The 26,535-nt window shown below is 42.4% G+C and overlaps 2 protein-coding genes across 3 annotated transcripts; one reads left to right on the plus strand and one right to left on the minus strand.

The window, feature by feature from the left end:
• The first annotated feature begins 12,720 nt into the window (after window positions 1–12,720).
• On the plus strand, window positions 12,721–20,133 carry LOC123080791 (RNA-binding protein 24). Of its 2 annotated transcripts, none has more exons than XM_044503742.1 (6): window positions 12,721–14,054; window positions 14,178–14,328; window positions 16,421–16,565; window positions 18,561–18,600; window positions 18,711–19,011; window positions 19,128–20,133. In XM_044503742.1, exons 1-6 carry the CDS (start codon window positions 13,869–13,871, stop codon window positions 19,253–19,255), a joined length of 951 nt encoding a protein of 316 aa, XP_044359677.1. In that variant the 5' UTR covers window positions 12,721–13,868; the 3' UTR covers window positions 19,256–20,133. The 2 variants fall into 2 exon arrangements, with proteins under 2 accessions (XP_044359677.1, XP_044359678.1); XM_044503743.1 differs by having other exon boundaries at window positions 16,424–16,565.
• A 2,785-nt stretch (window positions 20,134–22,918) lies between these two features.
• On the minus strand, window positions 22,919–25,535 carry LOC123075770 (uncharacterized). Its single transcript, XM_044498295.1, has 7 exons — window positions 25,354–25,535; window positions 24,931–25,040; window positions 24,799–24,840; window positions 24,344–24,511; window positions 24,096–24,272; window positions 23,729–23,938; window positions 22,919–23,630 (listed from the first exon to the last, which is right to left on the minus strand). The coding sequence occupies exons 1-7, from the start codon at window positions 25,463–25,465 to the stop codon at window positions 23,130–23,132; spliced, it is 1,320 nt and encodes a 439-aa protein (XP_044354230.1). The 5' UTR covers window positions 25,466–25,535; the 3' UTR covers window positions 22,919–23,129.
• Between the last annotated feature and the right edge of the window lie 1,000 nt (window positions 25,536–26,535).

A 26,535-nucleotide genomic window follows, 5' to 3' on the forward strand; every position in this document is an offset into this window, starting at 1 on the left:
GCCCAGAGATACCTCTCCGACAATCGGAGTGACAAATCCTAATCTCGAAATACGCCAACCCAACAAGTACCTTCGGAGACACCTGTAGAGCACCTTTATAATCACCCAGTTACGTTGTGACGTTTGGTAGCACACAAAGTGTTCCTCCGGTAAACGGGAGTTGCATAATCTCATAGTCATAGGAACATGTATAAGTCATGAAGAAAGCAATAGCAACATACTAAACGATCAAGTGCTAAGCTAACGGAATGGGTCAAGTCAATCACATCATTCTCCTAATGATGTGATCCCGTTAATCAAATGACAACTCTTTGTCTATGGCTAGGAAACATAACCATCTTTGATCAACGAGCTAGTCAAGTAGAGGCATACTAGTGACACTCTGTTTGTCTATGTATTCACACATGTATCATGTTTCCGGTTAATACAATTCTAGCATGAATAATAAACATTTATCATGATATAAGGAAATAAATAATAACTTTATTATTGCCTCTAGGGCATATTTCCTTCAGTCTCCCACTTGCACTAGAGTCAATAATCTAGATTACACAGTAATGATTCTAACACCCATGGAGCCTTGGTGCTGATCATGTTTTGCTCGTGGAAGAGGCTTAGTCAACGGGTCTGCAACATTCAGATCCGTATGTATCTTGCAAATCTCTATGTCTCCCACCTGGACTTGATCCCGGATGGAGTTGAAGCGTCTCTTGATGTGCTTGGTTCTCTTGTGAAATCTGGATTCCTTTGCCAAAGCAATTGCACCAGTATTGTCACAAAAGATTTTCATTGGACCCGATGCACTAGGTATGACACCTAGATCGGATATGAACTCCTTCATCCAGACTCCTTCATTTGCTGCTTCCGAAGCAGCTATGTACTCCGCTTCACATGTAGATCCCGCTACGACGCTTTGTTTAGAACTGCACCAACTGACAGCTCCACCGTTCAATAAAACACGTATCCGGTTTGCGATTTAGAATCGTCCGGATCAGTGTCAAAGCTTGCATCGACGTAACCATTTACGACGAGCTCTTTGTCACCTCCATAAACGAGAAACATATCCTTAGTCCTTTTCAGGTATTTCAGGATGTTCTTGACCGCTGTCCAGTGATCCACTCCTGGATTACTTTGGTACCTCCCTGCTAAACTAATAGCAAGGCACACATCAGGTCTGGTACACAGCATTGCATACATGATAGAGCCTATGGCTGAAGCATAGGGAACATCTTTCATTTTCTCTCTATCTTCTGCAGTGGTCGGGCATTGAGTCTTACTCAACTTCACACCTTGTAACACAGGCAAGAACCCTTTCTTTGCTTGATCCATTTTGAACTTCTTCAAAACTTTGTCAAGGTATGTGCTTTGTGAAAGTCCAATTAAGCGTCTCGATCTATCTCTATAGATCTTGATGCCCAATATATAAGCAGCTTCACCGAGGTCCTTCATTGAAAAACTCTTATTCAAATATCCTTTTATGCTATCCAGAAATTCTATATCATTTCCAATCAACAATATGTCATCCACATATAATATCAGAAATGCTACAGAGCTCCCACTCACTTTCTTGTAAATACAGGCTTCTCCAAAAGTCTGTATAAAACCATATGCTTTGATCACACTATCAAAACGTTTATTCCAACTCCGAGAGGCTTGCACCAGTCCATAAATGGATCGCTGGAGCTTGCACACTTTGTTAGCTCCCTTTGGATCGACAAAACCTTCCGGTTGCATCATATACAACTCTTCTTCCAGAAATCCATTCAGGAATGCAGTTTTGACATCCATTTGCCAAATTTCATAATCATAAAATGCGGCAATTGCTAACATGATTCGGACAGACTTAAGCATCGCTACGGGTGAGAAGGTCTCATCGTAGTCAATCCCTTGAACTTGTCGAAAACCTTTTGCAACAAGTCGAGCTTTATAGACAGTAACATTACCGTCAGCGTCAGTCTTCTTCTTGAAGATCCATTTATTCTCGATGGCTTGCCGATCATCGGGCAAGTCAACCAAAGTCCATACTTTGTTCTCATACATGGATCCCATCTCAGATTTCATGGCCTCAAGCCATTTTGCGGAATCTGGGCTCACCATCGCTTCTTCATAGTTCGTAGGTTCGTCATGGTCTAGTAACATAACCTCCAGAACAGGATTACCGTACCACTCTGGTGCGGATCTTACTCTGGTTGACCTACGAGGTTCAGTAACAACTTGATCTGAAGTTTCATGATCATCATCATTAACTTCCTCACTAATTGGTGTAGACGTCACAGGAACCGGTTTCTGTGATGAACTATTTTCCAATAAGGGAGCAGGTACTGTTACCTCATCAAGTTCTACTTTCCTCCCACTCACTTCTTTCGAGAGAAACTCCTTCTCTAGAAAGGATCCATTCTTAGCAACGAATGTCTTGCCTTCGGATCTGTGATAGAAGGTGTACCCAACAGTTTCCTTTGGGTATCCTATGAAGACACATTTCTCCGATTTGGGTTCGAGCTTATCAGGTTGAAGCTTTTTCACATAAGCATCGCAGCCCCAAACTTTAAGAAACGACAACTTTGGTTTCTTGCCAAACCACAGTTCATAAGGCGTCGTCTCAACGGATTTTGATGGTGCCCTATTTAACGTGAATGCGGCCGTCTCTAAAGCATAACCCCAAAACGATAGCGGTAAATCAGTAAGAGACATCATAGATCGCACCATATCTAGTAAAGTACGATTACGACGTTCGGACACACCATTACGCTGTGGTGTTCCGGGTGGCGTGAGTTGCGAAACTATTCCGCATTGTTTCAAATGTAGACCAAACTCGTAACTCAAATATTCTCCTCCACGATCAGATCGTAGAAACTTTATTTTCTTGTTACGATGATTTTCAACTTCACTCTGAAATTCTTTGAACTTTTCAAATGTTTCAGACTTATGTTTCATTAAGTAGATATACCCATATCTGCTTAAATCATCTGTGAAGGTGAGAAAATAACGATACCCGCCGCGAGCCTCAACATTCATTGGACCACATACATCAGTATGTATGATCTCCAACAAATCAGTTGCTCGCTCCATAGTTCCGGAGAACGGCGTTTTAGTCATCTTGCCCATGAGGCATGGTTCGCAAGTACCAAGTGATTCATAATCAAGTGATTCCAAAAGTCCATCAGTATGGAGTTTCTTCATGCGCTTTACACCAATATGACCCAAACGGCAGTGCCACAAATAAGTTGCACTATCATTATCAACTCTGCATCTTTTGGCTTCAACATTATGAATATGTGTATCACTACTATCGAGATTCATCAAAAATAGACCACTCTTCAAGGGTGCATGACCATAAAAGATATTACTCATATAAATAGAACAACCATTATTCTCAGATTTAAATGAATAACCGTCTCGCATCAAACAAGATCCAGATATAATGTTCATGCTCAACGCTGGCACCAAATAACAATTATTTAGGTCTAAAACTAATCCCGAAGGTAGATGTAGAGGTAGCGTGCCGACGGCGATCACATCGACTTTGGAACCATTTCCCACGCGCATCGTCACCTCGTCCTTAGCCAGTGTTCGCTTAATCCGTAGTCCCTGTTTTGAGTTGCAAATATTAGCAACAGAACCAGTATCAAATACCCAGGTGCTACTGCGAGCTCTGGTAAGGTACACATCAATAACATGTATATCACATATACCTTTGTTCACCTTGCCATCCTTCTTATCCGCCAAATACTTGGGGCAGTTCCGCTTCCAGTGACCAGTCTGCTTGCAGTAGAAGCACTCAGTCTCAGGCTTAGGTCCAGACTTGGGTTTCTTCTCTTGAGCAGCAACTTGTTTGCTGTTCTTCTTGAAGTTCCCCTTCTTCTTCCCTTTGCCCTTTTTCTTGAAACTGGTGGTCTTATTGACCATCAACACTTGATGCTCCTTCTTGATTTCTACCTCCGCAGCCTTTAGCATTGCGAAGAGCTCGGGAATCGTCTTATCCATCCCTTGCATGTTATAGTTCATCACGAAGCTCTTGTAGCTTGGTGGCAGTGATTGAAGAATTCTGTCAATGACGCTATCATCCGGAAGATTAACTCCCAGTTGAATCAAGTGATTGTTATACCCAGACATTCTGAGTATATGCTCACTGACAGAACTATTCTCCTCCATCTTGCAGCTGTAGAACTTATTGGAGACTTCATATCTCTCAATCCGGGCATTTGCTTGAAATATTAACTTCAACTCCTGGAACATCTCATATGCTCCATGACGTTCAAAACGTCGTTGAAGTCCCGGTTCTAAGCCGTAAAGCATGGCACACTGAACTATCGAGTAGTCATCAGCTTTGCTCTGCCAGACGTTCATAACATCTGGTGTTGCTCCTGCAGCAGGTTTGGCACCTAGCGGTGCTTCCAGGACGTAATTCTTCTGTGCAGCAATGAGGATAATCCTCAAGTTACGGACCCAGTCCGTGTAATTGCTACCATCATCTTTCAACTTTGCTTTCTCAAGGAACGCATTAAAATTCAACGGAACAACAGCACGAGCCATCTATCTACAACAAACATAGACATGCAAAATACTATCAGGTACTAAGTTCATGATAAATTTAAGTTCAATTAATCATATTACTTAAGAACTCCCACTTAGATAGACATCCCTCTAATCATCTAAGTGATCACGTGATCCAAATCAACTAAACCATAACCGATCATCACGTGAAATGGAGTAGTTTTCAATGGTGAACATCACTATGTTGATCATATCTACTATATGATTCACGCTCGACCTTTCGGTCTCAGTGTTCCGAGGCCATATCTGCATATGCTAGGCTCGTCAAGTTTAACCTGAGTATTCTGCGTGTGCAAAACTGGCTTGCACCCGTTGTAGATGGACGTAGAGCTTATCACACCCGATCATCACGTGGTGTCTGGGCACGACGAACTTTGGCAACGGTGCATACTCAGGGAGAACACTTTTATCTTGAAATTTAGTGAGAGATCATCTTATAATGCTACCGTCAATCAAAGCAAAATAAGATGCATAAAAGATAAACATCACATGCAATCAATATAAGTGATATGATATGGCCATCATCATCTTGTGCTTGTGATCTCCATCTCCGAAGCACCGTCATGATCACCATCGTCACCGGCGCGACACCTTGATCTCCATCGTAGCATCGTTGTCGTCTCGCCAACTATTGCTTCTACGACTATCGCTACCGCTTAGTGATAAAGTAAAGCAATTACAGGGCGATTGCATTGCATACAATAAAGCGACAACCATATGGCTCCTGCCAGTTGCCGATAACTCGGTTACAAAACATGATCATCTCATACAATAAAATATAGCATCATGCCTTGACCATATCACATCACAACATGCCCTGCAAAAACAAGTTAGACGTCCTCTACTTTGTTGTTGCAAGTTTTACGTGGCTGCTACGGGCTGAGCAAGAACCGTTCTTACCTACGCATCAAAACCACAACGATAGTTCGTCAAGTTAGTGCTGTTTTAACCTTCTCAAGGACCGGGCGTAGCCACACTCGGTTCAACTAAAGTTGGAGAAACTGACACCCGCCAGCCACCTGTGTGCAAAGCACGTCGGTAGAACCAGTCTCGCGTAAGCGTACGCGTAATGTCGGTCCGGGCCGCTTCATCCAACAATACCGCCGAACCAAAGTGTGACATGCTGGTAAGCAGTATGACTTGTATCACCCACAACTCACTTGTGTTCTACTCGTGCATATAACATCAACGCATAAAACCTGGCTCGGATGCCACTGTTGGGGAACGTAGTAATTTCAAAAAATTTCCTACGCACATGCAAGATCATGGTGATGCATAGCAACGAGAGGGGAGAGTGTGTCCACGTACCCTCGTAGACCGAAAGCGGAAGCGTTAGCACAACGCGGTTGATGTAGTCGTACGTCTTCACGATCCGACCGATCAAGTACCGAACGCACGGCACCTCCGAGTTCAGCACACGTTAAACTCGATGACGTCCCTCGAACTCCGATCCAGCTGAGCTTTGAGGGAGAGTTCCGTCAGCACGACGGCATGGTGACGATGATGATGTTCTACCGATGCAGGGCTTCGCCTAAGCACCGCTACGATATTATCGAGGTGGATTATGGTGGAGGGGGGCACCGCACACGACTAAGAGGTCCAAGGGATCAATTGTTGTGTCTCCAAGGGGTGCCTCCCTCCCCGTATATAAAGGAGTGGAGGAGGGGGAGGGGGCCGGCCACCCTAGGCGCGCCCCATGAGGAGTCCTACTCCCGGTGGGAGTAGGACTCCCCCCTTCCATGTGGGAGTAGGAGAGGAGAGGGAAGGAGAGAGGGGGGAAAGGAAAGGGGGGCGCCGCCCCCCCTTGTCCAATTCGGACTGGGGAGGGGGGGGAGGGGGCACGCGGCTGCCCCTTGGCCGCCCCTCCTCTTCTCCACTAGGGCCCAATAGGCCCATTAGTCTCCCCGGGGGGTTCCGGTAAACCCCCGGTACTTCGGTATATGCCCGATACTCCCCGAAACCATTCCGTGTCCGAACATAGTTGTCCAATATATCAGTCATTATGTCTCGGCCATTTCGAGACTCCTCGTCATGTCCGTGATCACATCTGGGACTTCGAACTACCTTCGGTACATTAAAACACATAAACTCATAATATAACCGTCATCGAACTTTAAGCGTGCGGACCCTACGGGTTCGAGAACTATGTAGACATGACCGAGACACGTCTCCGGTCAATAACCAATAGCGGAACCTGGATGCTCATATTGGCTCCCACATATTCTACGAAGATCTTTATCGGTCAAACCGCATAACAACATACGTTGTTCCCTTTGTCATCGGTATGTTACTTGCCCGAGATTCGATCGTCGGTATCTCAATATATACCTAGTTCAATCTCGTTACCGGCAAGTCTCTTTACTCGTTCCGTAATACATCATCCCGCAACTAACTCATTAGTTGCAATGCTTGCAAGGCTTAAGTGATGTGCATTACCGAGTGGGCCCAGAGATACCTCTCCGACAATCGGAGTGACAAATCCTAATCTCGAAATACGCCAACCCAACAAGTACCTTCGGAGACACCTGTAGAGCACCTTTATAATCACCCAGTTACGTTGTGACGTTTGGTAGCACACAAAGTGTTCCTCCGGTAAACGGGAGTTGCATAATCTCATAGTCATAGGAACATGTATAAGTCATGAAGAAAGCAATAGCAACATACTAAACGATCAAGTGCTAAGCTAACGGAATGGGTCAAGTCAATCACATCATTCTCCTAATGATGTGATCCCGTTAATCAAATGACAACTCTTTGTCTATGGCTAGGAAACATAACCATCTTTGATCAACGAGCTAGTCAAGTAGAGGCATACTAGTGGCACTCTGTTTGTCTATGTATTCACACATGTATCATGTTTCCGGTTAATAGAATTCTAGCATGAATAATAAACATTTATCATGATATAAGGAAATAAATAATAACTTTATTATTGCCTCTAGGGCATATTTCCTTCACATAGCCACCACCATCCAAACACGCAGCACCTGCCTACCAGTCGCCGGACAACGCCACGCCACCACCCAGTCGCCCCGAGCAGAATATGCAGCAGATCTGAAGGCAGGGGCCGAGCACACTGCCCTAGGTCCACGACACCGTGACGTACCACCTGGTGAGGTAGGAGGGCAGCAGGGGGAGGAGGGAGCAGGGCGGCGCCGACCACCACTGAATCATGGATGTACCGCCGCCGAGAAGGAGAGCTTCCTTGACGTCGTCTTAGCACCCGTCCATGCCGACGCAGAATGCCGCTAGCCCATTCATTTGGCCACCGTTGCGCACCGCACCCGGCCACACCGCGCTACCACCACCAGGTCTAGGGCCACCGCTGTGACCTCCGTTCTCCATAGCACGAGATGACCGGAGGATCGCTTTCCCCTTTGAGGAATTTGGCCCGCAACCACCATGATAGGGTCGGCGTCAGTAGCGGCATGGGGAGGCGACGGGAATGACAGGTGGCGCCCACGAGGAGCTTGGTGGGAACAACTCGGGCGAAGGGAAAGTTACCTAGAGAAAAGCCATTGCCGACAACAAGTTTGGTGAGATCGAAGTTGAAGCCTACAATTAACATTATCTATGGTATTCAAAGAAAAGTATATGCTTGTACATGTATGCATGCCAATATTTAATCCATCAAGTGCCTTCATAGGTGTAATGGATGTCTATATTGCTGGGCAGTTGCTTAACAAATACTACCTCCGTTCTGAATTATAAGATGTTTTGGATATTTCAATATAGACTACATATAGAAGAAAATGATTGGACAAACACATTAAAATGTATCTATATACATACAATTTAAAAAAATAGAAGATCTTATAGAAGTGAATGGAGGGACTGGAATAAAAGTTGGATACTCAAAAGCCAACACACGCAGTGAAGTTTTGTTTTTGTCTTTGTCCATTGCTACTTCGCAAGTAGTAACATCAAAAGAGGTCCCTCCACCGGCGGGGCCCGAGGTCTTCTGCACCTCCACGGCCCAACGGCCATCACCGCATTGGAGGCAGTGTGGGCAGACGGCGTCGCCAACAGAAGGAGGCAAATACCTAATCACCCGAGAGTCGCCTCGTGGGGAGGAGATATATTTGATACGTAACCACATTAGAGAGCAATACTTAAAACTATCAACATGTTAATTAAAATTCAAGTAGTTAGTGTGGGTAGCTGTCATCTCAAAGGATGTTTCATGCATTGTTGTCCCATTAGGCAACACTATGTCCACCTTCTTTTAGATGATGTACAAATCATGTTCTCTTCATCGCTCATGTTTTTTTAGTTTCTAGTTTAATTTTAGTTAGATCGCGAGTGTGCCGATTGGAGTTCAAACTCTAGTTTACCCGCAATTTAAAACTATTTTTTTACATATAAAGTTTTGAACAAAACTGAATATAATTTTATATGAGTGCAAAATCTCATTAAGAGATACTTTTAACATGGTCTACGAAAAAATATAAATTTATGGACATTTAATAGCACACAATACATGTACAATATGCTATTTTAAGATCCACATAATTGCCTTTTTTTGTACTCGGGAATAAGAACATGTATAACATACAAATTTGTAGCACGTGCATAGATCACATCTATGTTCATATATTCCTTTTTAGGTTTTTTTCTAAATTCAAAGCATATTATTTTTATTTTAAATCCATGATCACTAGAGCCAAGTCATTGGTTTTAACGTTGTCTCCTGGAGAGGTTCTGATGGGAACAAGAGCTGGAACATACGCTGAATTGATTGACTTTTGGAAAGGGATTATATGATTAATTTATGTTGGTTTTTTCTTATGCAATGTTTCATCGAATACTATCTTCTTTTGCGAATGGGGAGCGTCTCAAATATTCCGATATACCTGAAAAGCCATTGTTGACGACAAGTTGGTGAGACCAAAGTTGAAACTACAATTAGCATGTTCGCTCCATGGGCCATACATGGACCATACACATATATACCTTTTCAGGTACATATATTATTGTCTAATCCACCATTCATGGGCGTAATTATCATATATGTGCATGCTTAATAAATATAATCAAAATTTAACAGACATATACCTAAACCAAAGTGAAATACAAAGACAAAAAAGATGACTTTCTTCTGAACAGAACAAAATTAACAAGAATGTGCTCGTCCACTACTTCACAATGGTCAACCACAAAAGTACAGAAGAGCTACATATGATACATAATGAGAGTAGGGAGCATAATAATTAGACCTATCACAAACTAATAAAAGTCAAGCAGTTGTTAGTATGGGTAGCTGTCATCTCAAAGAAGGTTCACGTATTGTTCTCCCACTCAGCAATTTTTTCCCCATACTTTCTTCTTTGGTAAGATCAGTCGATTTGCAATTATTATTCTCCTTATGGATTCTGCTGATATATTGTTTTTATGGTGTCATTGTCATAGATGGATGTGGTCATCTTGGGGTTCTGATTACACCTAACAAATTCATTACGCCCACATAATTAAGAACACATATCATTAGTTTGCCCAAATCGCATATACTTATTAATTCAAAAGCTATTGCATAGCAATTGAAAATTCTATCTCACCGATCACCTATTCACCTTTCATCTTTCAAGCTCTTTCCTTCCCGACCTTGGTGTGCAACCTGGCAGCACTTCATAATAAATACTGATACGATAAGAGGAAGCATAATAATTGCAATATTTCCACACCTTATTCCTAGTTTCATGCACGGATGGGTGTAATTAGAGCGTCATTGATTGTACCCAAATTACTTACATAACAATTCAATAAGATTCTGAATGGCCGAATAAAAATAGAATCACCATCGTATTTGTTATGCAAAAAAGGGTTGATTCTTGGAGACCATACCCATATCCAAAACATCATGTGCTCAGCCTGGTCATGTTGAAGTTGTCACTCTGGACGATAGAGAAATTTTGACTACAAATGTCTTTCATATATTTCTCTAATCTTATAAAAAACCGAGTTGGTGACGATGGTGTGTCTGCCATCTTCCAATATAGACCGTTCGATCTATATCTAACAGATAGAAAGCAAACCATGGCAAAAAAAAATACCCGCCTCCATATTTGCAGATAAGGCCTTCCCTCGTTCATCCTTATCTCCCACAACCTCATTGTTGAGCAATTAAAAAGGAAGCCTCTGGAACAATCTGGCATGGTGGCCGCTGCCGGCGCCGTCCATCCCCATGCCTCCGCTCAGTCCGACCAACAATCACCACGACGCCCCACTTCTCCTCACCTTATCTCTCCTCTTTCTCGAGATATCATTAGTTTTTAAACATGGGATTACTCCCGCATGGATCAATCACAACAAGTGTTTTGTAAAAAAATGCATCTTGGTGTTCCGTGCAATGCACGGGCAATATGCTAGTAGTTAATCTAAATACTTAGAAAACCACACTTGTGGTGTTCACAAAAAACCACACTTGTGATTTTTTTAAAGTACTTTCAAAACATACATGTTTAGTGTCCACCATGAAATCTTTTGAAATATCTAGGTGTTTTTAGGGCACCTGAGAAAGTATTTACCTACAAACACTGGGAATAAGTGCATGCAGCGTAGTAAAATGCAAGCAAGGTCCTACCCCCACCTCCTCTAGTCCTCTTTCTTTCCCTTTTGCCAGCTAACTTTCGTTTTCATCTTCTTCCTTCCCAATCTCCCTCTCCCTCTCCCTCTCTCTCTCTCTCTCTCTCTCTCTCTCTCACACACACACACACACACACACACACACACACACACACACACACACACAACAAAGGACATGTGGATTTTTAAGAGCAGACAATACATATATGTACTGTTTGCTATTTTAAGATCCACATAATTGTTTTTTGTTACTCATGTGTAATATAAAAACTAGTGGCATGTGCATAGATCACATCCATGTTTATATACTATATGTTATTTTTTAGAAAAATCAAAGCTTAATTCTGAATCTTTTTATTTAAAAATCATGGTTCACTAGAGCAAAGTCATCACGGATAGATGAGCACAAGAGATGGGACATACGTGAATAAATTGACTTTTGAGAAAAATATATTATTAATTTGGGTCGGTTGTCTTCTTACGCAATGTTTCATTGAATACTATCTCTTGTGAGCCCCTCAAATATTCTTATGTAGCTGAAAAGCCATTGTTGACAACAAGTTTAGTGAGACAAAATTTGAAGCTACAATTAGCATGTTCGCCCCATGGGCCATACATGGCCTGTACACATACACTTTTTCAGGTAAATATAGTATTGTCTAATCTCGCATTCATAAGCATAATGATCATATATGTGGATGCAAAATCATTTAGCAAATAGAATCAAAAGTCAACACACATATAATTAATGCAAAGTGAAATACATGAAATAAACACACAAAAAGGTGTCTTCTTAACAGAACGAATTTAACAAGAATGTGTCTGTCCACTACTTCACATGGGTCAGCTGCAAAAGTACAAAGAGGTACATATGATACATAATGAGAGTAGGGAGCGATAATAGTTAAACCTATCGACACACTAATTAAAGTAGTCAAGTTGTTAGTATGTGTAGCTGTCATCTCAAAGAAGGTTTGTGTATTGCTCTCCCACCAATCAATATTTTTTTCTCATACTTTCTTCTTTGATAAGATTGATCGATTTACAATTCCTTTTTCCTTATGGATTTTTATTGCTTTCCATTGATATATTGCTTTCATGGTGTCATGTTCATAGATGTATGTCATCATTTGGGGGTTCTCATTACACCTACACAGTTCATTACGGCCAAAAAAAAACTCATTCATATCATTAGTTTGCCCAAAGCACATATAATTAATATTACAAAAGCTATGGGCTAGCAATTGAGAATTATATCTCAATGATCAAATTTAATCTTTCAAGCTCTCCTCTTCCGGGCCTTGGCGTGCAACCTTGACGAGGATATGACATTTGGGCATGTTAATCGAGCAAGGGGCACATGTCTACCCATGGTCCGACTTGAGTTGTGTAACCCTAGCTCAGCCAGGTATATAAGGCAAGTTGGGAATCTTCTCCGGGGATCGAACATATTCTAGATCGTCCTAGAGCTAGGGTTCTCACCTACCACCATCTTCTTCTGGTCCGCCACTAGGCCGAGAGATTGTAACTGAAGAAACCAATCTCTCTGCTGATCCTCTCGATCGTCGGTGAGCACTCCAGCAATACAATCACCAAATGCAGGAGTAGGGTCTTACCTTCTCCCGAAGAGCATGGACATGGTTAAATCCCATGTCTCCTGTCTTACCATCTTGATTCACCGCTCGCACCCCCTCTGAATATCCGTTTCGCTTCTCGATGGCACTGCCGCACTCAAGATCACCAACAAACCTACCAACAACTTAATAATAAATATTTTATGACAAAAGAAAGCATCATAAATTGCAATCGCTTTGCACCTAATTCCTTAGGACAAGTAGTTTCATACATGGGCGTGGGTAATTAGAGCGTCACCGATTATACCCAAATTACTTACGTATAATTAAAAAAGACTTGGAGTGGTCGAATAAAAATAGAATCACCATTGCGATTGTTACGAAAGGGTTAATTCTTGGGCCTTGATAATGCCACACGTGTGGCACGAAACAATTCTGCTCTGACGTTTTTTGATGGCAAATTTAGTTACCCGAGGATGACAACTTTAGTTGTGAAGCATGGCGACTTTCTGTTTTGATGGCAAGTTTCAGTTTTTTTGGTTCTTTTCGGATGGCAACTTTAGTGTGGCATTTATCATTTGGGTTATTTTTGAAGACCGTGCCCATATCCAAAACATCGTGTACTCAGCCTGGCCATATGTTAAAATTGTCACTTTGGACGATAGAGAAATTTTGACTAACTACGGATATCTTTTGAATATTTAGTTAATTTCACGACATCATTACACATACATACATAAAAATGTTGGAACATGCAAGGAAGGTCCCACCCCTACCTCCTCGAGTCCTCTTTCTTTCCCTTTGCCGGCTAACTTTCGCTTTCTTTCTCCTCTCTCTTTCCTCCCCTCTCTCTCTCCTCCCAATCCCCAATCCGTCCGTCTCTAGAGGGCCTTAGGCGAGCACAGGCATCCAGACTAGCAGCTAGGGTTGTTGGTGCAAGCTTTCCTTTCCTCGGATCCCTTGCACATCAAGCCTCGATCGCACCTCACCTCGCGCTTTTTTGACGTCCCCCAAAGCACACACAGACGCAGGGTGCCAGGTTAGTTATTAGTTCCTCTCTCGGTTGGTGGACAGACACTAGCCAGCCAGAGAGAGATCACGAGATCAGGAGAGGCCGCCCAGAGCTAGAGCTAGAAGAAGCAGAAGGAGGAGAAGGGGATGTCCATGGCTCATCAGGCGGCGGCCGGCGGCGGCGACACGAGGCTGACCAAGGTGTTCGTGGGGGGCCTGGCGTGGGAGACGAGCAAGGAGGGCGTGCGCGGCCACTTCGAGCGCTTCGGCGAGATCCTCGAGGCCGTCGTCATCGCCGACAAGGGCACCGGCAGATCCAAGGGCTACGGATTCGTGAGTACCCTACCCCAAACAATTCTCCCTTCCCCTCATCATCGATCCATCTTCAGCAGTTAATTCTCTTGCTGAATTGAGCTCCCGATAATTGATGCTTTGTACTGGATGGATGCTGTGCAGGTTACGTTCCGGGAGGCGGAGGCGGCCATGAGGGCGTGCTTGGATCCATACCCGGTGATCGACGGCAGGAGGGCCAACTGCAACCTCGCCTGCCTCGGGGTCCAGAGGTCCAAGGCGCCGCAACCACTGTCTTATCTGCAACCATATGCTGGTAATTAATTAGTTTGCTGCTTTGATTCACTTAAAATTTACTGAATTATGCTAATTAGTTAGGGGATAGTTAGTGAGAACTGAGCGCCATGCACGTCTTAGTTTGATCGTTAGTCGTTGACCATGAGCAAGAAGCTAGCTAGACGTGCTTGCATGATGCAATTATATACCAGTTACTGTTTGCTCAATTAATTAGTTAGATGTTTTTATTAACTTGTAATTTTTCTCAACTATACTTCTAGCTGATGACCATGAGCAAGAAGCTATGCTTGAGCACGTCGTGCATGCCACATATATATCAGTTACTGTTAGTTGTTTCCTAATCAAGATCTACCAACTTATAATTAATCTGCCATGTTGAATTGTAGACGATCAGTGACCAGATGATGCAAAGTTCTTGCCAGACTTAGTACTTTTAGCTAGAGATGCACATGGTTAAGGATGCACATCATTTTATGCATGCTTAGTGCAATTGCTGAAAACTACAGGTGTTGCAGATTTGCTGGTACTAATTAAGCTGCGTAAACACCTAATGGTCTTGCTGATGTTTACACTGCCGAGATTACACTTTAAGAAAGTATGTTTCTTTTGTTTAGATTGAGTCTTAAGAACAAAATCTGATTTGATTCCTACATCACTCTGGAACAATCTGCAAGGATTTGCTAATTCTCAATGATTATTAATTTAATACTGGTGTAACTTTTGGCTGTTAAAGTATGTTTAACACTATTCAGAATGGTAATGTGAAAATAATATGTTTTTATTTGTTACGAAATAGTATACTTATAGAATATAATTCTTGTACTAGCATATACTCCCTCCTTTTTTCGAGGGAGAACGTATACTCCTCATATAAGATGTTTTGGACATGTCTTGAGTCCACATTGACTACACATATCATTTTAATTATTCAGAATGATAATTGAAAAACCGTATCTGTAGATTTTTGTCGGAAATTATTTATAGAATAATATAATTTTCTCGATCCTTATTCATATAGTAGTATTCAGTAGACATTAATAGTCAAATCTACACCTTAATGACAGTGCCAATACCTAAAATATCAATAATGATTTGTGACATAGAGTACAATGACATGCATATCCGCATATGACTAGTCATAGTGGGAGTAACATAGGTAGTAAGATGCATACTCATGCAATGCCAAGTAGGCATATTTGTGACATGACATAGTATTAACTGAGGAAAGATGGTGGCTATGTTACCATCGCATAGCGCTTCTCTAGAGAAAATGAGTCTATAGGCTAATAAATAAAGATATTAACACTATGAAGGTAGTGACATAGGCTATTGTCATATGCATGACACTAGTATAAGTTACTCTCTACAAGGACTAGCCTACCAGGGTGTAACGGTCAAAGGAGTATGCATGTCAGAGACTTGTTAGCGTCGACCAAACCGAGCCTAGGGGGGGATTTTGATAGACTAATCAATCGATGATGCCACAGTACACTAAACATGAAATTTCAGCCTAGGTTAAGGGCCATGGATAATGCAAATTGAGATAGTACATGCACAATACCGTTAGTAGTACTAGTATGCATGCGCCCGACAGATTTTCACCGGAGGTGAAAAGGTAGCCCGCGCATGCATGACCTCCAGCTAGATAGCTTTGCTGCAAAGCTGTAAAAGGCAGGCACGGTTCGTTATTCTCGGGAGCTGTTCCTTGCTGCAACATCCACCAACGTAGGAGTAGTAAATAAAGTTCGGTGCGTCTGTCTCTGTCCCGGATCTGCACTTTTTAATCTGCCTCTAAAACTATAAATACTCACTCTGTTGATCTATGCGAGGAACGGTTTGACTATCCTAAATTGAGTTTGACCAATAATTACAGTCTGACAACGATAATATATATAGATCATATCTGAACTTTACTAGTTCGACCATGGTAGTATAAACCGGTCCTTCACACAGTACCGTGAACAAGGCACCAAAGAAGGAGAAACTGCATTGCATTGGCATATCGATCTGTCTTCAATTGATTCCAGTTATGTACGATCCGTGCAAGTACACGACGAACTTATTGGCTGTTTATTAACTTGTCAATGTCCCTTCTTCGTCCCCGCACGCAGCAGTGGGCCATGTCCATGGTGGAGGCAACATCAACACGAGGGCAATGAAAGCTGCCATTGCTGCTACTGGTGGTGGTGCCACTGCCAGCTTCGTCGACCATGGCATCCAGCAAGGGATCCCCGCCGCGGCCTACAACATGTACGGGTGAGTGCACTCCATTGGTTCCCTCTCTAGATCTGTACTCTTTCTCTGTGCTTGCTGGGGCAGCTCGAGATTGCTAGCTGGAAAGGGTGTGGTTTTGGTTAAAGGGCGGTTGCATGCTCGTTGATGGTTGGCGGTTGGGGGCCAAGGACTGCACCGTCCATCCATGCTCCATGTGCCCCTGCTTCTCCCTCCAGCTTCCATGTGCCCCCACAGCTCATATATCCATATAGTACTCGCACTCTCTCGCTCCTCTCCAACTCTGTCTCTCTCTCTCTCTCTCTCTCGCTCATCCACAAAACATAAAGTGCAACTACCATGCAGACACTTTGGGAGAGAGAGAGATTAGGAGTAGGTTTAATACGAGTTGCAGTGTAAGTAGAGTGAGGGTGGGCACCTAATCATGTACTCCTAGGTACTCCCTCCGTCCCAAAATTCTTGTCTTACATTTGTCTAAATACAGATGTATCTAGTTATGTTTTAGTGTTAGATACATCCGTATCTAGACAAATCTAAGACAAGAATTTTGGGACGGAGGGAGTATGTGGGAGAGCAACTGGCATGCATTGCGGTGTACATGTATTAATGTGCTACAGATGCAGCTATACACATATAACTTCGTTGCGTAATGTTGCATTGCATCATCCACACGTACGTACGCACACGGGTGCGTCCGAATGCAACAGCAGATAAGTTCACTTGCACCACCTAATATTACAGGTAGTATACATAAGATTGTTCACTTTTCAGCTCTCTGAACTATCTGTTTTTTGTGAGGTTCAGCTTTGAACTATCTTTTTTTTGTGAGCTCAGCCTGGCTAGTTCACCTCCTTCTCCCTTCAAAACATCCTAATCTATATCCTATCTAAGTGTATTTTACACTGGTCCAGCTTAACTTTGTGATGTGGAAATGGCTTCTGCGAAATTCCTAAAAAAATGGAAAATTCGCAGATGTAGGATGTTGTGTGAAGTTTATGCATGTTGTTTTTTGTTTATAAATGACAAATTATGGCCCATGCAAAAAAAGAAACCTATTACCGTGTTGTTGCACCTATCACAGATACTCTTATTTGTAATATTTATACCTTACTTCATCCAGACTTGTAGTTTTTCAATTAGAATTATATAGGCATCCTCCTTCTAGAATTGGCTAGGCTTAATTTATACCTTACTTCATTCAGACTTATAGTTTTTGTATTGTACTCCCTTCGTCCCGAAATAGGTGTCGCTCAAATAGATGTATCTAGCACTGAAATATGTCTAGATACATTTGTTTGAGCGATAAGTATTTCTGGACGAAGCTAATCGTTGTTGATAGTTTTTTCCTACTCAGTTGGTCAAACTTTACACCATCTGACTTGAGATAAAAAGTTATAAGCCTTCTATTGGACGACGGAGGGAATATATGATATGATAGTTTAGCATGTTAAGTAAGCCAAAGCATATTTTTAGGAGAAAAGTATAGTAACGTTAATCAAGTGAATTACTGTTACAAAAAATAGCATATTTAAGTGATTTTTTTTGCATGGATGCAAGGATGGTGGTTTAAGTATAAAATCTTACCTAATTATCTCTTTATGTGTCTTAAATACATTCTCAGAATGTCCGCAGATGTACATCATGTTATAACACAAGAACCCCCCAAAAAAGCAAAAATATGATCAAATGAACAATGATGAAAAATGCAAAATGTTTTTATATTGTATGTAGAAACCAACTTGCTTTTTGAAGTACAAGCATGCCAAATTTGATTATATATTTAACAAGAAATAATGTTGCAGGTGCAGAAATTTAGTATGATGCACATCAGCTACGGAGTTTTTGAAATTCATAGACCCAAAACTCAAGCGCCCATCCTTCCATCTTACATTCACATTTACCTTTCCCGAACTATATATACATGACACTGAGAAAAAAAACAGAAAATGATTTCTTTTGAAATATATGCTGAGAAAATATTTGTTTATCTGATTTCTTTCTTCTGAAAATCAATTGCAGGTACTCTCCATATTTCTCGGACTACAGCTATCAGCCACTGGTACGTATCCTATCCGTGAAAAATCAACTGGTTTGCTTGCTTGTTGTGAATTATTGTCCAACATGTCTAATCATGTACGTGCATGCCCCTTCGCGCCCAAATTTTGCCAGACCTATTATCAGGCGTACGGTGGGCTAGCCGGAGGGGCGCAGTACCAGGTCTTCAACGGTGGGGCCACCACAGCGCCGACGGCGGGGCTAGCAATGGCTGATCCAAACGGGCTCTACCCCTATTACCAATATGCACCTGCCGTGAGTGCCGCGGCTGCATACAACATGATGCAGTACCCCCAGATGTACCAGTACGCGGCGGTCGGCGCCCCACCGGAGAGCAGCCCTACCGCGGTGTCCGGCCTCCACCAGTTCATTGGCGCGACCGCGTTTGAGCCTAGTACTGGCGGCCAGGCAGGAGGTGAGACTTTCGCTTAACTAAATTCTTGTTTGATCTAGAGATTCTAGACACATGTCAATGGTGAAAAATCCATAATATTAGTCTGAAAAATATGTTTTCTGATTTTCTCTATGCAGGTATGACACTGGCTCAGCTGACAGCTCCAGCTCTGCCGGCATCTGCACCACAGTATCCACAGTATCAGTACAGGCTCGTCTCTCCCATGCCCATTGCAACACCAGATCAGAAGAAGCCCTTAGCCTAGAAAACCATGGCTGCCTTAATTAAGTCTGCCTCTTCATGCACCTACATATCGTCTTTCTTCATTTACACATGCATATCCCTGCACTGGGAACTTACTAAGTTGCGGCCAATGACCACTATGGGTTGAGTGGTGCATTTGGCAAGCTAACAGGACTGAAAGTCCAATTTTCCATTTTGTAGTAGTCTGGTCTGGTACCTAATTAAGGTCTTGTATCTTTTGAAAAAACAATAATCTAAATGCATGCATGTGTCCTCAGTCAGCACAAGCAGCTAATCTATATGCATATATAGCTCACAAATTAATAGTTAGTCTATCTTTGGTTAAATATTAGTCGTGAAGTTCACATTACTTAGGTGTAGCAAAGTTTTTGGTGCACCTTGCGCTCTTAAGGAAGAGCGGATGGTCAAATAGTTAAGTGGTTGAGTCGCTGCTGATTTTTCATAAGCAGCTTATGTCTCCCAGGGAAAAAAAACTTTTTCATGGGGTGTAGCTCCATAGAAATTAAGCTCATGGAGTTGCACAATGAGTTTAGTTAGTCAAGGATATTTTTAAACACGTACATTGGGGTGTCCTTATATTTCTCTATTAATTTGGTCATTAACTTTGGTTCCCTTCCTCGTCCCCAACACCATGCATGCATTGCATCCATATATGCATCCTCTTCACCAACTAAGGCAGCCATGGCTAGGCCCAAGCTCGGATGAAAACTTACATACCTGAAACAGTGACAAAATTATATTTACTATTAATTCGCCGCAGATTTTATTATGTAATGACTATTATGAAATGCACATGCATATAGCCTCCATTTCAGAAGCTAATGTGCGTACAAATGCATATCTTTGGGACTTGCAACACATTGGCACTCTCTGAACTCATTTCCCGATCCTTCATTTGCATGTCACATTGCCGGTAGCTTTAGCGTTGGAAACCGTAAAATATGAAACCTCATGCACAAACAGTATTTTTTGGTTGAGATCAATGCATAGAAAAAAAACATGGGTACAATTACCTGTTACTCTTCGATTCCTCACAACACTGGGTCGGTCCTCATATTTTCATCACAATTAATATTAATGGGAAGACGTGTTAGAAATTTTTAGAAAAATGTGCACATAATGTTTCATTTGCGTTAAACCCGATTGATATAGATAAATGCGCATTTAGCACTAAGGGCATCTCCAATGCTCAGACGCTTGGTTGGGCGCTGGACAAAAATAAAATTCAAAAATTTGGCTTAGTGTCTGTGTTAGCATCCATGTCTCCAACGCAAATAACAATTGGCAGGCGCTAATAAAAGTTCATACCGTGCTTTTATGTTTATGAGCTAAAGTTTTAGCGCATTAAAGTCAAAGTATATACTTTAGTAGATACAAAGTCCATTTTTCAAATATCCACTATGATAATGAAAAAGATGCATAAGATTTTGGTGGGATTCGATTTTTCTGTTTTTTCTCGTGGGATAAAAATGCCTCGAGCGCCCGACGACTCACTCTTTACCGACATAAGCTAGATTCCTGCCTTCGAATGAGAATCGAGTGAAGTTAATGGGAAATCGATCTTCGCGTCCGTCATTAGCATCCGCGTTGTAGATGCCCTAAGTGTTCACTGCGTTTATTGGAGAAAGAAAAAAATTATTAAAATGCCAATATTTTTATAGTAAACTACTCAATACTTAATTTATAGTAAGCTTTTATACTTATTCATAACTGCATACGAGTCTTGTTTAACTATTTTATTCTATTGATACAATCGGGATTACAAATTCTTATTTTAATAATGCTAGCTAGCACCCAAAGTTTTATATAATTCAAATAATTATATACACTTACAAATACAATAACGAATAAGTATTAACTCTTTATTGAATGTTTTTTGTTTTACGTTTTAGTTTGATATGTTTTACTACAATGATTACCATCTAAATTTAAGCAAAGTATGACTAAAACAACAACAAAACTAAATCCATATACAATAGTTTATGCCTAAGATATACCATAGTGTGATTATATGTTTTAGTATCCCGAAGTATCATAGAGGCTCTAAATATACTTAATCTAACCAATATACCAAAAGAACTTTCTAGCTAGAAGACTCTAACAATATGCCAATAGAACTTTCTAGCTAGAAGAGGAATGCATCGAAAATGCCAAACTAAGACCGAGCTCCATGGAGGCCTTAATTTGAAAAAAAAAATCAAAAATTCAAACTTGCCAGTTTAAAAAAATTCTGAAAAAATGTGCATGGACCTAGTGAAATATTGTACATGTGTGTAAATTTTCAGGTTGAAATACGTTGCAAATGTGAGCTACACAAAGAAAAACAAATCGAGGGCTTTTTAGCATACTCATCCTCAAAATCCATGATTTTTTTATGCAACTCGCAGTTCAAGGTATTTTCATCCTAAAATTTTACACACATACACATTGCATCCTTGTATACTTTTTTCGAATTTTTTGAAACTAAAAAGTCTAAATTTTGAATTTTTCAGAATTAAGGCCTCCATGGAGCTCGGTCTCCAAAATGCCCTACTCGGAATGCATAGCTTATTTTAACAAATATGTAATTATATAGTGTATGTGGTGTCAATAAGTGCCTTCTCCTATGTGCATTTATTCTCATAGGAGAAATGGTAGCAAACATCATTTTTAGGACAGTAAAACCGCACCTAATCCCAGCCCTATCATGACTTGGCAGTTTTTGGCCGTTTGTTTCTTTGATCTGGCCAATGTGGACCGTTAGATGTGCTGTCAGTGAGGTGTCCCATGCAGTTTTTTTCCTGACCACTGTCCTAAAGTTACGCTACTCTGAAAGGAAAAACTGAGATCTCTGGTTGCATGGGAGGGAGGCGTTTTGGCTCCAGGGAGCGTTTGCTCCCGCATGAACAGTAATTCAAAAAAAGTACTCCCTCCGATCCATATTATTTGTCTTAGATTTGTCTTGACAAGGATGTAACTAGACATATTTTAGTGTTAGATACATATGTTTCTAGAGAACTATAAGACAAGTAATATGGATCGGAGGGAGCAGTAAAATGTTTTTAAAATATATTTTTTTTGTGATTGTACGCATTAGTGTCGCAAGCATGCTTGACAATTTTCATGCGAAATGGAGCTTTGGTGTTTCGTCGGTAAAAAAAAAAATGGGTTGACATAATTGATGGTAACATTTGGTGTTCAATTTGTTTTTATGCATAGGCCAAAATGTTTAACCTTTTATCCTAATATTTGCAGGTAGCATTTGGATGTGACTGAATCCACAAATTTTTTGCTGGGATATTTTTGACATTTCAAAATTCTTTTCTCGCACAAGAGCACATGCACCCGGAGTCAAATTGAATTTCATGGTTACTTAGGCCTTTTCTCCCGGCCCATTTGTCTACATTCCATGCAACAACACCAGAGATCCAGTCGATTGGGCAGCTACTCCAAGGAACAGTTCTCAACCTCGTGACGCGAGGGTTTCGTCTAGGGCAGCCGTCGCCGTTAGGGAATTATTGGTCTCCTCGCCTCCGGCTGCCATCTTGGCACTGAGGGATGCGGGATCTCGCATCTTCAAGAGTTCTATTTTTTCGTCATCGTCTAGTGATCATCTGTTTTGTGAGTAGAAATTTACTTTCATTCTTAAATTTTTATTATATTTTCTAATTTTTTGTATCTAAATCAGTAAAATTACAGGTGTTTCTAAAAGAAAAAAAGACAGCCAGTCAATCGCTAACCCTCAATCAAAAAGAAAATAGAAAAACAATCGCGAACCCTCGCGTCGGTCGATAGAATCGACGATGCTTGCACCGGTGGATTCATGTTGGTCGCCAACTTCACTCGATCTGCCGTGGATCTCGAAGCTGATGGACTTCTTGACCTTCTTCTCTGTATTAGCAAGCTGTACCACCAACATTCTCAATCTTCCTGCATGTCAACAGCTTCATCTTCCTCCAGCGATGTACCTTCGTCATGATCTCCTGCAGCAATCTGCAGGATCCGAGCCCCCGCTTCATGAAAACCGTGAGCATGTGAGGCAAGAGCTTCACGTTGGAAAGCATCCGCACCCATCTGGAGGGCTGCACGGTCTTCTTTGTTCTACAAACTTGCTCAATAGCAGGAGCCGGCATTACAAATTTTCTCGGCGGGTTATCGAATGAATTGATGCTATTCTTAGCTATATGCGATGGCTGTACTTTGCAAGCTTCGGGTACCGGAGAGAAACACACGCTTGCCTCCTTAACCAAGGAGGTCAAAAGTATTCTATTCGCTGCTCTAGCTTCAAAGGCACACACTAGTTCTTCATAGATTCTTCGGCATGGGTACTTTGAGATCTTGTCGTCATATTCGTGTGCATCATCCTGGAAATTCGATAGCTCCTCAGCTGTAAAAATCTGAAAGAAAGACACTCCCCCCGTGTTACAACACGAACAACAAGTTTCCAATAACAAATGTTCCTCGGTACAAAATATTTACAGATATTAAGATTTACCTCTTCCGGTTCACCAACTAGAATTTCTTCTTCGGAGAAACATATGAGCATCAGAGCTGTTGAAAGTTTCAGTAAGCTCCAGCCCTGGGTGTTGATGCCAGACACATCCTTAAGTTGCTCACCGGCACGCCTCAAGGACGCATCATGTTTCTTCTTGATTTCATCGCAATCATACAAGGCACATGCTGACAGAACAATACATTCATTGACCTGGACACAAAGAGCATTGCTTCGTCACCGATGAGAAATACGAAGGCAAAATATATTCTATAAAAATGCAAAGGCACAAATTATCGGGAAGCAAAATGACAAAGAAAGCATCACTGAAGAACAGGAAGGGCACTCACTGGGAAACTGGCAAACTCACCATCTCTGGTTTGACATCGAAGCCTTTACGATTCAGGAACATTATTAGTCCTTGACTCATGGGGAGGCGTTCCTCCTTAGTCAGCTCTGATTTTTCCATAGGCACTAGACTATGCATGATATGCTTCACGCCCCACATCACCTCCATCACAGTTTCATCGAAAATGCAAGGTATGCCCTGAAAAGAAATCGGGACAAACAGTGATCAAATTTATTCACAACCATAAAACAAACAAGGAGTATACTAACCATGCTCGCTTCTATGATTGTTTTATACTCAGGTTTCCCAACAACTAACATCTGCCCAGGACGGCGCCACCTCTTGATGAACTTAGACAGCCTTCTGCAAACACTAGTGTCAGATCTAATGGCGCTGGACTTGTCCTTGAACTTCTTGAATTGTTTGAGCCAAACAATCTGACAAAGAAAAAAAAAAGGATGACCTTGTCAAGGGGCCAAAAGAAACAAATAAACAATATCATGTGATGTTTCTTCAACGGGGGTTAACCACAAACAACTAATTCAGAACAAGCATAAACGTCTAATTCAGAATATGTTCATGTGCTAAGGCAACATGATACACTTGAACATATTGTGATAATCACGAACGATGCAAGACCACTAGTTACTCAGATTAATTTGGAGACAAACAAGCGACACAAAGAAGTAATTAAGAGAGGGAATGGAAAGGGTGGGGCACTAACATATCGCGCCATATATTCTGCTCCGAAGTTCGACCAGATATTCTGAATAATATGATGAAGAGGGAAAAGGAAAATTAATTAGCCGATGACATAAACAACAAGAGAAAGCAAGCACAACAGTAAGACAGGTACCTCCTTGGCGCCTGGTAGATAGAGCTGGACCCCATCGAAAGATAGAATTGCAAAGCCCGAGGGTGTCTCCAACAGCAGCAGAATCAGCCCGTGGTTCCCCAATTTGTAAGCTGCATGACAAGCTCAGTAAGCTTGTGCAAAACAAGAAAAGACCGCACCAAGCCACCAAGACCAATCGCCAATTCAGGTACCATCTAAAATCTAACCAAATGCCCGAACCCTAACTCGCCGACACCCTGTGGGGTTGAGACGTGTGGGATCAGGTATGAATCGATCTATATCACTATATGTTTGCCCTGCGGCGTACATATGCCACTACAAATAAGGATCCCTGCCAGTCAAGAACTCAAGATCAAGTTTTCCCTGCTGCCATGGGCGGATTCAGAGAGGGAGGATGAGATTGGCGGCGAGCAGACGGCTCACCTATACTGGTGATCGTCCCCTCCGGAGGAATAGGACCACGCTTGGTCCGTACCCCCATAGCCGGAGGACCACGCCAACGTCGCCTCCTCGACGGCAGAGGACGCAGCCTCATCGTGGAAGGGGGAGACGAGAGGAGGTTAACAGAAGTTGCGGCCGCGCGCGTGGTGATGTTACGGAGTCGAGTAGGTTTTTGTCTTCCAAAACAAAACTTTTCAACGGGGTCTTGTAGATCCTAAAAAAAAGGTGGTCTTGTTTTTTTTTTCTGTTCTTAGATTTTGTCAACGTTTGGGATCTTAGGGTATCTCCAATATCGTCCGTCCGGATGTAGCTGTCTGGAGGTAATTTATTATCCAACACAGTACCCCATCTGACTGTGCACCAGTTCAATTGTCCGAATTCCCGCAAACCGGTTGCAAACTAGGGCAGCTTTGTGGGTGTCCGGACCCATGTAAGCGTCCGATACCCCGGTACCATCCAAAAACATCTCCGGCACACGCGCCCTCTACTCCCAGCCTGCATTCATGCCGACACAGGGCGGACGCGACCTCTCATGGGAGCCGGCATTGAAGAGGTGTGCCGCTTCTCGGTCTCCGTGTCTGTTCAATGTCGGAGCAACACCACTTAATAGGACAGGCGATGCCTATCTACCGCATTCAAACTGGCTCCCGTCCGTCCATCTACCGACATTAAACAGGCGCAGCGACCGAGAAACCAACTCCTACCTGAGCGGAGTGACTAGATAGGATGGGAGGGCTATCTACTGCATTCAAACAGGCTCCCGTCTGTCCGCTTGCCAACATTAAACAAGTGCGGCGGATGAGAAACTTACTCCAGTGCCTGCATTGACACAACCCGCTGCTTAGCCTGATCAGCACCCGCTATTTGAATGCGGCCTCGCCCGACACGATCCGCACTGCACCACGACAACCTTTGATCCTCCTCCGTGCATGACCTCCGCCATTAACACGAGCTCTAGGGCGAGGTGGGAGATCCTCCTGGCGGAGTAGAAGCATGAGGTGGCCAACCTTGCGGCCCACTAGGAGGACCGTTGTGCGTATTGGATATAGGTCGGCTTGTCGGCGATCTCTTCGGGGGTGAGAGACGGCAACCCGACGACGGAGGAAGTGTCCGACTACGAGCTGATGCCCCTGCCCGCGCTGGTCCATGTCGGCTTCACCATGG

Source organism: Triticum aestivum, chromosome 3D, assembly GCF_018294505.1.
Source record: "Triticum aestivum cultivar Chinese Spring chromosome 3D, IWGSC CS RefSeq v2.1, whole genome shotgun sequence".
Taxonomy (NCBI): Eukaryota; Viridiplantae; Streptophyta; class Magnoliopsida; order Poales; family Poaceae; genus Triticum; species Triticum aestivum.